Below are 17,101 nucleotides of genomic sequence, written 5' to 3'. Positions count from 1 at the left end.
GGGAGAAGGATGGGAGAAGAGAGAAGCAAAGGGAAGAAGGATGGGAGAAGAGAGAAAGAAAGAGAAGGGGAGGGGAGAAGGATGGGAGAAGAGAGAAGGAAAGGGGAGAAGGATGGGAGAAGTGAAGGAGGAAGGACAGGGGGAGATGAGGGGGGGGCAGGTAGGAAGGCAGGCAGGAAGGAAGTTGACGTCAACGTAAAAAAACCTACTTTGTTAGATAGGGCTCACTTTCTTTTGCCTTTGTAGCCCCAGTGCCGAACACAGTACCTGATAAATAACAAATGCTCAAAACACTTTGGTTAAATGCTGAACAAAAGCAAAAGATATAATATAATAATATATATAATACAGTGAGTGTAGACAACATAAGTGCAGATTTTAAGGGAATACCTGTATTATATATAATAATATATAATAGTATCACTGATATTACCATTGATATAAATAGGAAAATTTCTGTTAAAAAAAGTCATGTAGTCAAAAACTGAGGCAGCCATTACTCAACGTCTGGACCAGGTCCCAGCCTCACTGTCCTACTCAGTAAAGCTCAGCGGTTTCCCATTGCCCTTAGGATAAAATATTTTCATGAACATAATTTACAAAGCCAGTGACAGAGAGCCCCTGCCTCTCTCTCCAGATCACCTGTTGTCATTCTGATCCCTGCCCCTCACAATCCCATATCCTCACCTCTTTCTCTCCCTCCAATCACACTAAATTCCTTTTAGTTCTTTGAACTCCCAGGCTCTCTCTCATCCCATGGCCTTCACGCATACTGTTCCCACTGCCTAAAAACGCTTCCTCTTGTCCTTCGCTCCCCACCCTTCACCCTCTTTACCTGGCTAACTGCAACTCATGCTTCAACCCTTAGTTCATGTAAGAGCTCTTTGCAGACACCTCCAGCCCAGGTAGGTGCCCTCTCTGTGGGCTCCCCTGGTACCCTGTCCTTCCCCTAGAAAAGCACTGATCATGTGGTTTTATGTGTACTGGCTCATGAGTCCTGTGAGGGCAGAAGCTAAGTCTATCTTCTTTCATTCCATATCCCCAGGGTCTAACTAATAGCACATATTACATATTAGCTGAATAAATCAATGAAAAAATAAATGCACTGTCTCTAAGTTGAGTAGATTCTCAGTTGCCAGGACACTGGACAGTTTCTGGGACTAGCAGGCATCTTCCAGAACAGTTCTAAAGCTAAGACCATTGTCAAGCAAAAGCCTAACTACTCTTAAGGTTATTTAAATCTGGAGGAAAGCAGAGTCCTGGGTTTTCATAAAAACATTAATGGACTTTGAACTGAACTGTAGTCAATTCCCCCAAATCTGGCACAGCCATCTGAGTACCAAGCCACACATAACTAGCAGCCTCTTCAGGAATCCTCTGGAGACCTTCAGCAGAGTGGGACATGGCATAAGAGCTCAAAAGTGACTCTGAGGATGGCTCTCAGTTTGTCTTTCATACCCTGGTTTAGAAACACAGTCAAGACGTGATTCAGAACTGCAAAAGAAAATTGGCTTTATATTAAGATTCAGCTCCTGGAGCCCTGATTTCTCAATAGTTCAGATTTAGAGAATTTGCACCATATTTGGCCTAGCTGAAGCCCAGAAGCCCAGGTGTCATTTCAGCTTTAATCTCTGGGGCCAAATCCCTTTTCCATCTCACCTACCAGGCTGGACAATCACAGTGACCACAGCAGTGGATTGTTGCCTAGAAGAATCTGTCACCATCAGCTGAAACGTATAATCTCCTTCCTGCATTGCAGACAAATGAAGGTATGGCGTCTCTACTCCCTAAGTAATAGCAAAAATGAGAAAGAAAAGAAAAAATACTAAAGAAGCAGAAGTAATTAGTATGACATAATGAAAAACTAACAATTTTACTAAAAATAAAGACCCTGCTTGAAAAAGAAATGTGTGTGCCCCAGGAAATATGATCTAAAGTTCACTGTGTGTCCTCATAGACTATTGAAGGAGTATAAATTAACACAGACTTCTTAGAAAGCAGTCTGGCAACATCCACTCAACTGTTAAATGAGTACACTCTTCAACTCAGCAATTCTTAGTATCTACACTAGAGAAATGCCCATGTGCACAAGGAGGATGTGCACATGGATGCTGACTGAAGCATTGCCTGAAATAGCAAAAAATGAAAACAATCTAAATGTTCATCAACAGAGGAATGGCCAAACCCACCCCAATACACAATGGGATGCTAGTTTAAAAGAATAACGTAGATTTATAAATAATAAAATGGAAAGACGTCAAAGACATATTATGAAGCAAAAAAAGAAAGTCACGGAACAATGCAGACAGTGTGATGGATATTGCTACATGCACACATACGCACATATAAACACAAAGAAAAGATTCCAGAAGTACACACATTAAACTGAGAAAAGTGATTATCTCCAACAAGGGGACGTCAAGGTGTATTTGGGGACTTGGGTGAAGTCAAGGTGTATTTTTACTTTATCAGGATTTATTTGAACTTTTTTTTTTACCACAAGAAGCAATTCATGTATTACTCTTATAATCAAAAATAAATTTTTCAATGAGGCATTTTTTCAGTTGAGTATGTAATAGCTAACTACTTGTTGCCTCCAGGTTAATACGCTTTCATTTTGTTGCTGCTGTGTTGTAGGTAACATTTCCAATTCTTGCCTATGTTTGAAGTTCATGGCATCATGAAAAGAATTTTTAATTTTAAGTCCTATTATAATTTGTCTACTTTTACAGATCCCCAAATTGTCTAAAGATAAATGTATCCGCATGTATTTTTTACAGATTTTAATGGAAAAAGAAAACTGATAGGAAATCAATTGTGTTATAACAAGGGGAACTTATGAAATTTGAAATGCATACTTTTAAGAACTTTTTAAAAAGTGCTTTTACCTACTTTAACTAAATAGAGCACAGCACTTATTTTCTGAAAAGTTCTATAGAGAAAGTATTAGTTCCTATTAGTTGGCTCAAAATTAATACGGTTACATGAATGCTTATGCGCACAATAAAAAGGAACGTTGCAGCAGATGGGAACTGAACAGACTAACACCTTTCACTGAGGACCCCGAAGCAGCCATATGTTTCTGGTTTAAGCGCACAGGCTTCCGTGACCTTCCCCAGTAAGGAGCACAACCTCAGAAGGCGGCCTTGCACAATTTTTAGACTAACGTAAAAGGTCTAGTTTACAGAGCTCATCTTTGTGATGGCCCCAGTTAATCAAAAGCATCAGCCCTTTTGACATCTTGATTAATCAATCACAAGTCAATACCATCGTGACTGTGGATAACCTTAGAGCATCTGCAGCAGATAGGCAAGCGTGGAGAGCAGCAAGGCTAGCTCTGTGGCCCTGCACGAGTGACTTCCTTTGGATACGTGTCAATTAGACATGGATGAAATCTGGAGCACATCTTTGGGCACATAACTCTCAATAATTAAGGGAAAGAAAATTTGGAATATTTTTTAACCAAGGAAATACAAAACATCCCCTCTTCCTGTGTTGTATCTAAACCCCCCGGAATCAGAATTATTAATATAACAGAAGAAAACATAGCCCTTGCCACAACCCTTAGGCAGGGAGGGACACTACACCTAGAGCTCTTCGAGGACATCTAGAGGACTCACAGCTCTTTCAAGCTCCATAAACACAATGAGGCATTTTTAATTATCATAATTGTAAAATACTTTTCAGAAACATCAGAAAGTAAAGGAGATAAGTTTTCATGGAATGTCTGATTTCATCATAAATACTAATGAGAAATTTATCTTGGACTGGTGAGATGGAGTTTGAAGGAGAAGAGAAGGGTGGCAATGTAAGGTCCTTTTTTTTTTTCACTAAACTCTCAAATAATAACATAACTGCAAAAATATCAAGCTGGTTAGCAACAAAAACAAATAGTTCTGGCCATCCCCAAGAGAAGAATAAGCAAACAGCTCACACACACAGCAAATTTCCAAGGTTATTATGTCTTTACACAAATATATTTAACACTTGAACAAATCAAAAGTTGAATACAAAAAGCTCTTAAAAAGAGACCACTGGATACAGAAAAGACAGGACAGAGTTTCTAAAAATAGGAGAAACAAAATAAGGAAGAATTTTCTGATAATGAGGTTTAGATTAGATTATTTCTAAGGTTTCTCCTAACACTAAAATAATATTTCTGTAGCAATGTTGGGTCAGAGTTTTCCCAAACTAACCTCAAGGCTAAGTTGTCAACACAGGACCCACTTAGCTACTACTCTGTGCTTAGACAGAGTGGGTGAGGGGCAGTGATGTCAACTGGAAGATTGTGAGTTTAGGAGCTCTTCTAACAATTGTGATATATCAGGCAACTTTATAAAACATATTTTCTGAATTCAACTATCCCCCACGAATTAATACTTGATAGATAGATAGATGTGTGGATAGACAGATGGATGAACAGATGGATGGAAGGAGAGACAGGCAGATAGACAGAGACAAAAGTCCGAAGGCAGGATGGAGAACTTGCCTGCATGGCCACCTCTTTGCTCTCACTCCCGGGGCCCAGGGACCACTCATAGAGGACAATCTGGTGATCATCACTGCTCTGGTTTCCATTCAGAGTGATGGAGTTTTGGGGCAAAGTTATGGTCTGATTTGGTCCCGCATTGGCAACTGGTGGATGGTCCACAGCACTGTTGACTATTAGGGCTGCAATTGTGGAGTTACTGGCTCCATCTGAGTCTGTAACAGTCAATCTACAAAAAGGAGAGGAAGGCATTACTCTGCAAAAACATGCCAAATCTTAGGACAGGTGGTCAATTTGCCTTAAGTCTGCCCACATTTCTCAGAACAATTTAGAACAGGTGTAAAGAGAAATTTGGGTAGGAAGCTGAGAAAAGAACAGAGACCTGAGGATATTATTTTTATTTGTTGCTGTTGGTTTATTTGTTTTTAGCTAGCAATATAGTCACACGATAGAGTTTTATCTTTTTTTTTAATTTTTTTTTTTTGAGGAAGATTAGCCCTGAGCTAACTACTGCCAGTCCTCCTCTTTTTGCTGAGGAAGACTGGCCCTGAGCTAACATCCGTGCCCATCTTCCTCTACTTTATACGTGGGACGCCTACCACAGCATGGTATGCCAAGCAGTGCCATGTCCGCACCTGGGATCCAAACCGGCGAACCCCAGGCCGCCGAGAAGCGGAATGTGGGAACTTAACCACTGCGCCACCGGACCAGCCCTAGAGTTTTATCTTATATGAGTCTCTGATGAGTCTTTGAGATGGTGGGTGAAGAAACCATCCTCAGCCAACACAGAAGCCTCCCTCTAATAGCTGAGACTAAGAACGTATCAGGTTTAAGTCCTGCCCTCAGGTCTGAGCATGTAGAGACAGTAAATCACTCACGAATTTTCAGCAACAAAGCCTTTCAATTTTTTTATTCTTTTCTAGAGGACTTACTGTAATTATGTTTTCAGGACACTCCTTGCAAAGCAATTTTAGGATTAAGCACTTTCAAATACAAATGATACTCAACCTCCACAAATAAACAACAAAGAGAAGTGCATTGACCCTCCCACAGTAAACTCACTCCTGATGTGGTAATTGGATCGGTGACATAAGGTCACTTCCAGGGTAAAGATGTTAGTTCAGCAGTGATGAATGCTAGCCAGGTGTAAATAGGAATATGAGAATGAAGCTACAGAAAGATCACAGGCCTTATTTGCAGGTGAGGTACGCAGACAGAGGGCCCATGTATTCCGAGCTTCCTTTCACACTATCCCACATACTCTGCACCACCAAGATACAAACTCCAGTCCTGGCTCTGACAGCAAACCAAACACCTAAGGTCCTTCCTCCTCAACCAGGCTGATCAGGACAGATTCTGGGCCCGTTAAGGGAATTTCTTCCTGGTAAAATGCGGATAGCAGCAGTAATCTGCCTCAACCAGCCAATGAAGAGTAATTAAATAAAAATGAATCAAAAGCACCTTATAAAGTGGCATTTCACTATATATAAATTTTACCCCAATAAATAAGTAAAGTGCTATAAAGAGACTTTTAATAACTTTTCTGAAATCCCCTGAGGTCTTTACACCATAAAGTTCCAACCAGTGGATTTAGCAAACCCTCAGATAAAAAGTGGACAATAATTTGCCAACACGTATCAAACTCCTTAAAATATACAGGCCTCTGACCCAGAAATTTTACTTGTACTCCAAAATTTAACTGTAAGGATGTTCACCCAGACATTGAATAATGGGGCTGAATTAAGAAACTATGATGTACCAGCACAGCATTAAACATGATGCTGCAGAATATTTAATGACATGGATATTCACGATAAATGGGGAATCCAAAAACAGACCCACACATCTAGGAAAACTAGATATAGGAGAGATGTGGCCTCGTAGAAGGAAAGGATAGATTAGACAATAAATAGTACTGGGACAATTGGCTGATTATCCATATGGGGAAAAAACTTGGATCTAACCATGGAAGGTATACAATTAATTCTAATTTAAATGTGAAAGACAAAATTTTTAAAATTATAGAAGGTAGCCTGCAAAAAGTCCTATACATTTTGATCCAAGTAAGAAAAAAAATGTTTTACGTTTATGTATGTATAGAAAAAGCACCATAAACATAAATACCATACTGTTAAGGGTGTTTATTTTTAGGTAGTGGAATTACGGGAGGTATTTAATTTCCTTCTTTATGCTTACATATATTCTGTTTTTATTTTTATGGCAAACATGCGTTATTCTTATTATAAGAAGAAAATATTATTCTTTTAACTCCTACATTGTCACTTGTCTCTTGAAACCTGTATTTCTTCTGGATCAAGCTGTGACAGTCAAGGTGGTAAACTAAAAACAAACACACGAATACCTCACCAAAGAAGATATACTAATGGCAGGTAAGCACATGAAAAGATGCTCCACATCATGTGTCATCAAGCAAACGGAAATTAAAACAACAATGAGATACCACCACGCACCTATTAAAATGGCCAGAATCTGAAACACCAAATGCTGACAAGGATGTGGAGCAACAGGAGCTCTCATTCATTACTGATAGGAATTCAAAATGGTACAGCCACTTTGGAAGATAGTTTTGCAGTTTCTTACAAAACTAAATGCACTCACCATACTATCCAGCAACCATGCTCTTCGGTATTTACCGAAAGGGGATGGAAACTTATGTCCACACCAAAATCTGCACGTGAATGTTTATGGCAGCTTTATTCACAATTGCCAAAACTTGGAAGCAACCAAGATGTCCTTCAGTGAATGGATAAATAAACTGTGGGACATCCGGACAATGGAATATTACTCAGAGCTCAAAAGAAATGAGCTATCAAGCCTGAAAAGACATGGAGGAACCTTAATCGCACATTGCTAAGCAAAAGAAGTCAATCTGAAAGGCTACATACTGTATGATTCCAACTATCTGATACTCTGGAAAAGGCAAAACTATGGAGACAGTAAAAAGATCAGTGGTCGCCAGGGGTTGTCGGGGAGGGAGGGATGAACAGGCAGAGCAGAGAGGATTTTTAGGGGAGTGAAAATATGTATGAAATTATATGTATGATATTATAATGATAGACCTCTATCATTATACATCTGTCCAAGCTCATAGGATGTACAACACCAAGAATGAACCCTAAGGACTTTGGATAATTATGATGTCTCAATATAGGTTCATCCTTGGTTTAAAAAAATGTACCATTCTGGTGAGTGATGTTGATAATGGGGAGGCTATGCATGTGTGGAAGCAGGGGGCATTAGGAGATCTCTGCATCTTCCGCTAAATTTTGTTGTAAACATAAAACTGCTCCAAAAAAACAAAGTCTTAAAAACCAAATAAACACACACGAGCACTGGATGCTCCATGTGGCTGTTCATTCTGCCTCCAAAGAGCCTATAGATTCTCAGGGATCCACTCTTAATAATAAAACAAGCTTGCAGAGCTAGGTAAATTTCTTCTTTTTAATTGTGGTAAAGTACAGATAACATAAAACTCACCATTTAAACTTAAACAGTGTACAATTCAGTGGCATTAGGATATTCTCATTGTTGTGCAACCACCATGGCTGCCCATCTCCAGAATTTTTCATCAACCCAAATTGAAACTGTACCCATTAAACACTACCTTCCCATTTCTCCCCTCCCTCCACCCCATGGCAACCACTATTCTGCTTTTTATCTCTATGAATTTGGCTACCCTAGGTACCTCATATAAGTGGAATCATATTATGTTTGTCCTTTTGTGAGTGGCTTCATTCACTTAACCTAATGTCTTCAAGGTTCATCCATGTTGTAGTATGTGTCCGAATTTCATTTTTTAAGGCTGAATAATATTCCACTGTATGTATATATCACATTCATCCGGTGATGGACATTTGGGTTGTTTCACCTTTTGGCTGTTATGATTAATGCTGCTATGAACATTGGTGTATGCTCTAGACTGAATGTTTGTGTTGTCCTAAAACTCATATGGTGAAACCTAATCCCTAGTGGTTGGTATTTGGAAGTGGACCCTTCGGGAGGTGATTAGGTCTTGAGGGCACAGCCTTCCTGAATGGGATTAGTGCCCTTATAAAAGAGACCTCAGAGGGATCCCTCACCCCATCCGCCATGTGAGAAGATGGCTGTCTATAAACCAGGAAGTGGGCCTTCATCAGACACCAAATCTGCCAGTACCTTGACCTTGGACTGCCCAGCCTCCAGAAATATGGGAAATAAATTCTGTCATTTATAAGCCAATTTAAGTTGTTATAGTAGCCTGAATGGACTAAGACAGTGTAAAAGTATCTGTTCGAGTCCCTGCTGTCGATTCTTTCGGGTAGATACCTAGAAGTGGGATGTAGACACGTTAACTCTAATTCTATGTTTAACTTTTTGAGGACTTGCCAAACTTTTCTACAGCAGCTGCACCATTTTACATTCTACCAGCAATGCGCAAAGGTTCCTATTTCTCCATATCCTCACACACATTTGTTATTTTCCACTTTTTAAATAATAGCCATCCTAATAGGGTAAATTGCTTCTTACCGCTGAGATTTCAAATAAACCAAAACAGAAGTTGTTACAACCTGAGTAAAATCTAAAGCGCTCTAGAGCACCTCCATGGATTTTTTAGTCGAAGATGAATCCAGTCAGATGCTGGAGAGTTTCTTAACCTGGCCAGACTGCAGAGGATTCATAAATACATATATATGGGCTCCTTCTCTGAAATCATCAGCTTCTTAAAGGGGTATTTGAGACTTAAAATTATCGAAAGCCAAAATGTATGGGACACAGCTAAGCAGTACTTAAAGGAAAATAACAACTTTAAAAACTTTATAAGTTTTTAAGGAAGATCTAATATGAAAGACCCAAGATTCTACTCTAAGAAGTTAGAAGAAGAAGTGCAAAGTAAATCAAAAGTAAATAGAAGTAAAGAGATAATAAAGATAAGAGCAGAAATCAACAAAATTAGAACACAAACAAATTAATACAGCTTTAGTTAGGGGTTCTTTGAAAAGATAAGCAAAATTAACAAACCCCTTAATTAGATGGATCAAGAGAAAAAGAGAACACAAACTACCAATATTGGAAATGAAAAAGGGGTTATCACCATAGATCCTACTCGCATGAAAGCAAAATATAAAAATACTATGAACAACTTTATGCCAACAAATTTGACAATTTAGATGGATTAGACAAATTTCTTGAAAAATACAACTTACCAAAAACTGATGCAAGAAAAAAACCAGAAATCTAAATAGCCTTACATCTACTAAAGAAATTTAATTTGTTATCAAAAAATTTCCCTAAAAGAAAACTCCAGACCCAGATGATTTTACTGGTGAATTCTATCAAACATTCACTGAAGAAATACCACCAGTTGTTCACAAATGTTTCAGAAGATAGAGAAGGATGGATCACTGGCCAACTTGTTTTATGAGGCCAGTATAATCCTTACACCAAAACTTGAAAAAGGCATTGCAAAAAAGAAGAGAAAGGCATAGATTAATATCTTTTGTGAAGATAGACACAAAAATCCTTACCAAAATATTAGCAAGTTGAATCCAATGCTATATAAAAAGGATATAATGACCAAATAGGGTTTATCCCATGAATGCAAGGTTGATTCGACATTCAAAAATCTCACAATACTTAAAAATAACTCAAAACATCTCTTAGATCTAAACCTAGAACCATAAACCTTATAGAAAAAAACATAGGAAAAAAATCTTTGCAATATTGGGATAGACAAAGGTTACTTAGAACACAAGAAGCATGAAACAGAAAAAAAAACTGATAAATTACACAATAAAAATTTTAAACTTTTGCTCTTTGAAAGACACCATTAAGAAAACAAAAAGTCATACTGGGAAAAAATATCCATGGCACATATATAAAATGAAGGGCTTGTTTCAGAATGTATAAAGACTCTTACAACTAAATAAGACAAACAAAGCAATTTTTAAAATACAAAAAAGACCTGAACAGATATTTCACAAAAGAAGTTATATTATGGGTAATAAGCACCCGAAAATATGCTTAATATCATTGGCCATCAGGAAAACGCAAAGTCAAACCATAAGAAGATACCACCCCCCAATAAATTCGATAAAATTCAAAAGACTGACCACACCAAGCATTGGTGAGAATGTAGAGCTCTCAGACACTGCGAGTGGGAATGCAAAATGGTACACTCACTTTGGGAAAGAGTTTGGCAATTTCCTAAAATGTTAAACATAAACTTAACATAGGACCTAGCCTTTCCACTCTTGGATATTTACCCCAGAAAGATGAAAATATTTGTCCATACAAAGACTTGTACACAAATCTTCATGGCAGCTTTATTTGTAATAGCTCAAAGCTGTAAACAATCCAAATGTCCAGACTAGCTGAAAGGATAAATAAATTGTGCTATATCCATACATTGGAATAGTACACAGCAATCAAAGGGAACAAACTATTGATACAGACAACAACATGATGAATCTCAAAATCATTTACTGAATGAAAGAAGCCAGGCAAAAGGTTTACATACTGCATTATTCCATTTATATAAACTTCTAGAAAGTATAAAATAATTTAAAGCAACAGAAAGCAGGTGAGTGTTTGCCCAAGGACAAGAGTGGAGGGAGAGATGGATTGCAAAGGGGCATAAGGAAAGTTTTGGGGATGATGGAAATGTTTATTATCTTGATTGTGATGATGGTCTCACAGGCGTATACATACGTCAAAACTCATCAAATTTTATACCTTAAATATGTGCAGTTTAATAGACTTCAGTTATACCTTAAAAAGTTGTAAGAAAAAGATAAGAAACAGACAATTCTGACTCACTTTGACTCTGAAGATACAAACTTTCTTTCACATAAATCAACACAAAAAGATGCCATCCCCATCCTACTCCTGACAACCAAAACCAGATGCTTCCAATCAGCAGGCACTCATAATTCATATGGGTTGATTAATTGATATCAGAGTCTAAAGTGGCTGCCAACCAAAACTCCTCAGAAAACCACACCTTCGTTGCCTCTTGGCCAAAATGAAAAGAAGCACCATGTTTTATAGGCATCAATTTAAAGAGAGAGTCAAAATGTACGTACTGGGAAGCACAATAAAGGTGGGGAACCCACTTGCCTGAAAGAATAGTTTCCAGGAACAAGGTTAGACAAACGTAAGACGGGAGAATCAGCGGACATCTTCTCTTCTCCCAGGGGCCCGTTCATTTCCTCCCAGTGGTAACTCACTATGTTAGCATCATCTGTACTTTCTAGAAAGATTAAACAATAAAGGAAAACTAGAATGAAATGCGAGAATATTAAAACATAAATTTTGTACTTTATATTATTACATGTTTAAATGTTTTTATGTGAAATTATATAATTGCATAGATTTCAAGGGATATGTATTATGTGTCAGAAGGAAGATTTCTTCCCCTCCCTAAATTATCATCACTATTTTTCTCCTGGATTTCCACCAGATTTGAGTGAGGTTGTTCCCACTCAGTTGTGAATTTAAAAAGCACAGTGACAGGTGCTACTGCATTTTTTAAAACAGGAGTCAACCAAGTGTAGCACGGTGAAATACTACTTCTACTCACTCAGCTACAGCACCTGACACCCTACTGATAATTTTAAATAGGTCTCTGTACTGACAGATTCATAAAGACCTAAGAGATGGTCATATATAATTTATAAAATGCCTTTGACTACCCTAATCATTAAGATGTAAAGCGAGAGAAACTTCCCTTTCTACTTTAAAAGAGAGCCAACAAATGTGCCATACAGAATCATAGAAATTTAGATCTGAAGGGAGCCATTTTCTTCTAATTCATTTAAGGAAAGAATAAGTTCATGTGACAGATTAACAAGCCTGAACAGTTTCCTGTACCCAAGCCAAACTGAATTAGAGAAACAAAATGTTATGCATTTTCTCTTATAAATATTTTCCTTTTTTTGCTTTATTTTCATGTTGTTAAGGGGGAAATGTGGACATGTATATTCAAATAGATGCAAGTGATCATGTCAGAGCGATTTCTGTATATTTGCAGACTTGCAGAATGGGGCAGCATTCGTGGCTGACAAATATTCTTCTCCCAACAATCAAGGCAACTGTTCTTCACTCCACAGGATGTGGTATTAGCTTTGTGCATAAATGCAAATACTGGTGACTTTGATATTATTGAACATATTTTGTCATATATTGTCATATACCTATATAAATATTAATATATTGTCAAATATAGGATATGTTTTCAGTCTATTCTCATTTGCACGGATATCTGTAGTTACAACTGGGGTCCTATCCACATAAACTCAAATAGAAGGAATGAATGCTGAATTAAATTAACAAAACACTACCCACCCTCACTGAAGGCGACCCTTCTAATATTTGTTAAAGGTGATTTTCCAACTGCTCATCATATATACTACATCAAAAGGAGAATCTTTAATAATGGCTTTAATTCCAAATCAAGTAACTAGGCCCTAAAGAACTGTTCACAGATAAATGAGACATAACTGAAGGGAAAGTGAGCACAGGCCGGAGAAGTTGTGATGAAGGAAGTGAAAAACTTGCAGACAGAAGACTAAAGAGGGAGATGGTCCTCTATCAGCGTATTAGTCCGTAAGTCCTCCCGGCCAGGATAGACAGCGCCCATTAAATCTCATAGTATATAGGGCAAAAAACCCCTACAGTATCACAGGATACACACGGCTGCCATCGATGAGGGCTGACGTCAAAGGTAGAGTGAGCTCTTGTATCTGGGGAGACACAACTGCTATGGGTGGCAGGTTGACTCTTCTGGCTGTGTGACAGGAAAAAAGGACACTGACTGAGGTCACGTTATGTATATGCATATCATTACCCAAAGAAAATCATGTGCTTTAAAAAACTGATTATAAACATCCTGTCAAGGAGGTGTTTATCCTACAGGCCTCAACTGTGGAGAATACTTTTTAAAGTTCTGGAACCGATCTATAAATTGTAGGAGCTTGTCTGCATGTTTACATTTGTACATAAGCCCAGGCTCGGTGATCACATATAATAATAACCAAGGGGTTAGTCATAGAATTTGAGTAGTAATTGCAGAAAAGGAGCAATGGGATACAGTTCCAGCTCCTACGATGAAGTGGATCTTGAATCTCTGACGGAAGGCCCTCACCACTGCCGCCACACTTCAGCTATAGTTAATCAGGCAGAATGTGCCAGAGGCAGAGCTGTCGGCCCCACTGGTGGGCTGGGAGGTGAAGCTGGCACAGAGGTGGCTCACTTCAGTTGTGCAGGTTGTGCCTGCAGCATAGTCTGAGGCCAGCCTATGTGACACTCCCTGAGCCAGGACTGTGTCACCCCGACAAAGGGCCACCTGTTTCTAATTCACACACAGGCAGTGACTTATGTGCCAGCAGTGGCCTGAAAGGCCCAGTGGGCTTGAAAGCCGACAGCACACATTTTCCCTGACCCCTTGGTTGCTCCATTGAATGTGTTTGACATGCTCCTTCACCTAAGGTAAAGCTGAGTCATGGGGGACAGAGGTAGAGAAAGGCATAGAGTAAATGTCAGCAGGGAAGGCTAAGGGACAATTTGCCACCATTCTGAATCAGCAAGCAATAACCTTGTATGTAAGCTTCAACAGCAGTGTCAAGTGAGTACTAAGACTTATACAGAAAGTAGAAAGAAAACAAACAACATGCTTGCATGCTTTCTCTATAATAGACGATTGCAAAATACAAAATATATTACCATGTCATTCAGGCACTGAAAAATTAAGATAACCTGTACAACAGGAGGCCGTTCTCTTATACAGGCTTACCTGGCTTAACAGTGACATTTACAAATCCTTCTCCAAAGGCATTGTCACTAGAAACCGCTACTTTGAAGGCATAAAATCCTACTGACAACTGCAACACAAAGAAAGGTTACACAGGTAAACACGCAAAAGATTGGATGGGTCCATTGCCTAGAAAGCCTAAAACATCCCAGAAGCCATTCTCCTAACGTCAGCACAGAGAAGGGGCTCAGGAGAAAGTCTCACGTGGATCTGTGGAGACCCTGCCACCTGTCTGAAGCCTGTGCTCTGGAACACTGAAGATCACCCAGAAAGGCCTTTAGCTTAGTTACAGATGTTCGTGGGCCTTCCAGAGGCATGAGGGAGATGGGCCAGCCAAGGGCAGCAGTTCTTGTGTGTATGGGAATCATGCATCTTCAGCTACTATCTGAAGCTCTGGTGAGCCTGCTGTCTGCAGTCTGGGTCTGGGTGCCACACTTTGAGAAACAGTGCTCAAAGACTTGCAGGTGATGCAAACTTGTGCTGCACCATTACCTCGACAGTCTCAGGAATGAAGACAACCTAATCACCTAGTAGGAAACCAGACCTCTGGTAGCTAACTAAGTTAGCTTATTTATCTTCATGGCCCAGGAAGAAGGTATGTTTCTTCTCATGAGGTGCTTACATCTTGGAGCAATATTTGATACTCAAAACATTTATGAACTGGAATGGAATTATTGACAACTCTAGAACTGTGCCTAATTGAGAAGCAGAGATAACCCAGAAGGTCTCTAACACTGCAAAGAGTGCAAGAGCTAGAAAACTGAATTTCAACCTCACCACAGAGACCCCTGGACAGCCAGCCTCTTTTCCCGCAGCTGATATGCCAAGTAACTCAAATAAAGAAAAGCTATTTGAAAGCCCCCTTATTTAACCATCTGCCTGTCTACCTATATGGTTGAAACTTGATTCATTTATATCCTTCTTTTGATCTTAACCATGAGACAGACTCCCGGGTTCACCAGCTAAGAAGGAGTTAACTGAATTCTATGGTATGCTGTCAAATACAACCCACCTCTGGTTACTTACTTGAGAGAGATTAAGAGTTTGAGCGTGTCTTTCTTTTATTTCATCTTGGTAGTCTACAGGGTGGCTTATTAAACTCCATTCATAGTTGTAGGTTGTTTCTGAGAGTGAAAAAGAAATATGAGTAGTTATAAATTCTGAGAGGTCACGATATATAATCTGCGCAGAGGGAAGCAGCTGACAGCCTTCAATCCACCAGTAGAGATTAATTTGAGTATACCGAACTCAACTTTCAACTATCATCCAAGTAAGGAATAACAAGGTTTCTATCTCTTTTTAATGTAAAATTTCTTTTTTATTACAAGAACATACAACTTACAGAAAATTTAGAAAATATGGAAAGCAAAAAAAAAAAAGATCTCCCTAATCTCACTGTTGGCATTTGATGACTTTCCTTCCAGAGTGCTGTATCTGACTAGACATAAAGTTGTTTGGGCTTTTTTTGTTTTGTTTTTAGGAGGACTAAAGCTTAATACTGACTCTACTCATAGTTGGCCAAAGATTTTTCACAGGTTACCATGGCCTGGAACTGGAGTAAGTCATTGTTGCTTAAAGCTGATCTTTAGTACAATTAGAATGGAGGCAAACAGAAAGGGAGAGCAGGTCTGGCCTGTGAAGTCCCCAGTCTGAGACCAGTTAGATTCTCCTGTTCTGCATTACACCCTCTTGAAGCCCCATATAAAGTGCTACAAACATAGGACCACAGTAAGACCTCGTGTGAAAAGTCTGAAGAGCCAGACTTGCCCATCTGACAAAATTTGTGAACAATGGCATTTCTCATTTAGACCCATGAAGTCCCCACTCCTTGAAAGGCGCACATAGTAGGTACACATTTGCTAGAGTGCCAGCATGTGTATCGCTGTGAGGTGTGCAGAGCAGGGTCATAGAATGTGATTCTATTGACTAAGAAAGCTAAAATGTTTTCCTGATCAAATGTATCTTTATATTAAACTTTACAGTGTACTTTCTAAGGCTGAGGAGAGAGACTGAAAATTCTCTAGAGGAATTTCATCAACTTTGCCCCAGATGCCCATCTTTCTCCATTGTTTTCTTAAAAGTTGGGAGACTGTCATTCTCGTTTCCAGCTGGGTAAAGATTTTACGCAGATTTTTAGATGGTATGGTGTCTCTGAGGTAAAAGCTTACCCCATCCCAGCTTTCAGCCATAGACACTGTGGAGATGGGTGGGCCTGGGCCCTATTTCACAACTTTGAATCAACAAAAATATTGTCTTTGGGTCATTCCTCCCCCAGGTTACCTCTTCCTTGGGTAGTGTTGAGGGTAGGCTTACTCAAGTCTCCTGGTTCAGGTCCCCATCTGTCCCCACCGGGAGAGATTGGTGACCTCTCCAAGCCTCAGTGGCTCATTGGTAAAATGGGGAGATGATTGGGTTGTTGCAAGGATCCATATTAATGAATGAACTCCATATTAATTCATGCAAAGTGCCAAGCACAGCCCAGCACAGAGTAAACCCTAAATAAATGTCACAGTGAGAAGCTGACAGAGAGCACACAGCCAGTGTCTGAGGTCAGGTCCAGCCATAAACTTTAAAAACAGGAACCTTCCTAATTTTCTTTCGTGGATTCTCCGGCCGAGCTTGTCTTCCCTGCTCCTGATCAGGGAGGGTTTCCTCCAGCCAACTGGTAGCCCCGGTATCGGTTTCCGGTGATGACACATGTTTTCATTGCTTTAACGCATTTTGTTTAGTTTACAATTTTGTAGTTCTGCTGGGCAGTTCTTCTGATCTGGGCCAGCAGTTCATCCCTGTGGCCAGTTGGTGGG

At 39.3% G+C, this 17,101-nt stretch overlaps 1 protein-coding gene across 3 annotated transcripts in view; it reads right to left on the bottom strand.

Moving 5' to 3' along the window:
- KIAA0319 (KIAA0319 ortholog) overlaps positions 1-17,101 on the bottom strand; it is a 91,600-nt gene that overhangs the window by 22,853 nt on the left and 51,646 nt on the right. For all 3 annotated transcript variants that reach the window (XR_006885371.1, XM_046640616.1, XM_046640615.1), the window contains 6 exons: positions 15,324-15,421; positions 14,280-14,367; positions 13,182-13,274; positions 11,606-11,738; positions 4,490-4,718; positions 1,664-1,787 (listed from right to left, as the gene is read on the bottom strand). Coding sequence is in view for 2 of the 3 variants with exons in the window: in XM_046640616.1 (XP_046496572.1) it covers positions 1,664-1,787; positions 4,490-4,718; positions 11,606-11,738; positions 13,182-13,274; positions 14,280-14,367; positions 15,324-15,421 (765 nt within the window). In the remaining variant the exon portion in view is untranslated. The remainder of the gene's footprint in view (positions 1-1,663; positions 1,788-4,489; positions 4,719-11,605; positions 11,739-13,181; positions 13,275-14,279; positions 14,368-15,323; positions 15,422-17,101) is intronic.

This window comes from Equus quagga, chromosome 15 (assembly GCF_021613505.1).
Source record: "Equus quagga isolate Etosha38 chromosome 15, UCLA_HA_Equagga_1.0, whole genome shotgun sequence".
Taxonomy (NCBI): Eukaryota; Metazoa; Chordata; class Mammalia; order Perissodactyla; family Equidae; genus Equus; species Equus quagga.
Note: the sequence above shows the minus strand (reverse complement) of the source record. Positions and strands in the feature narration are given on the sequence as shown.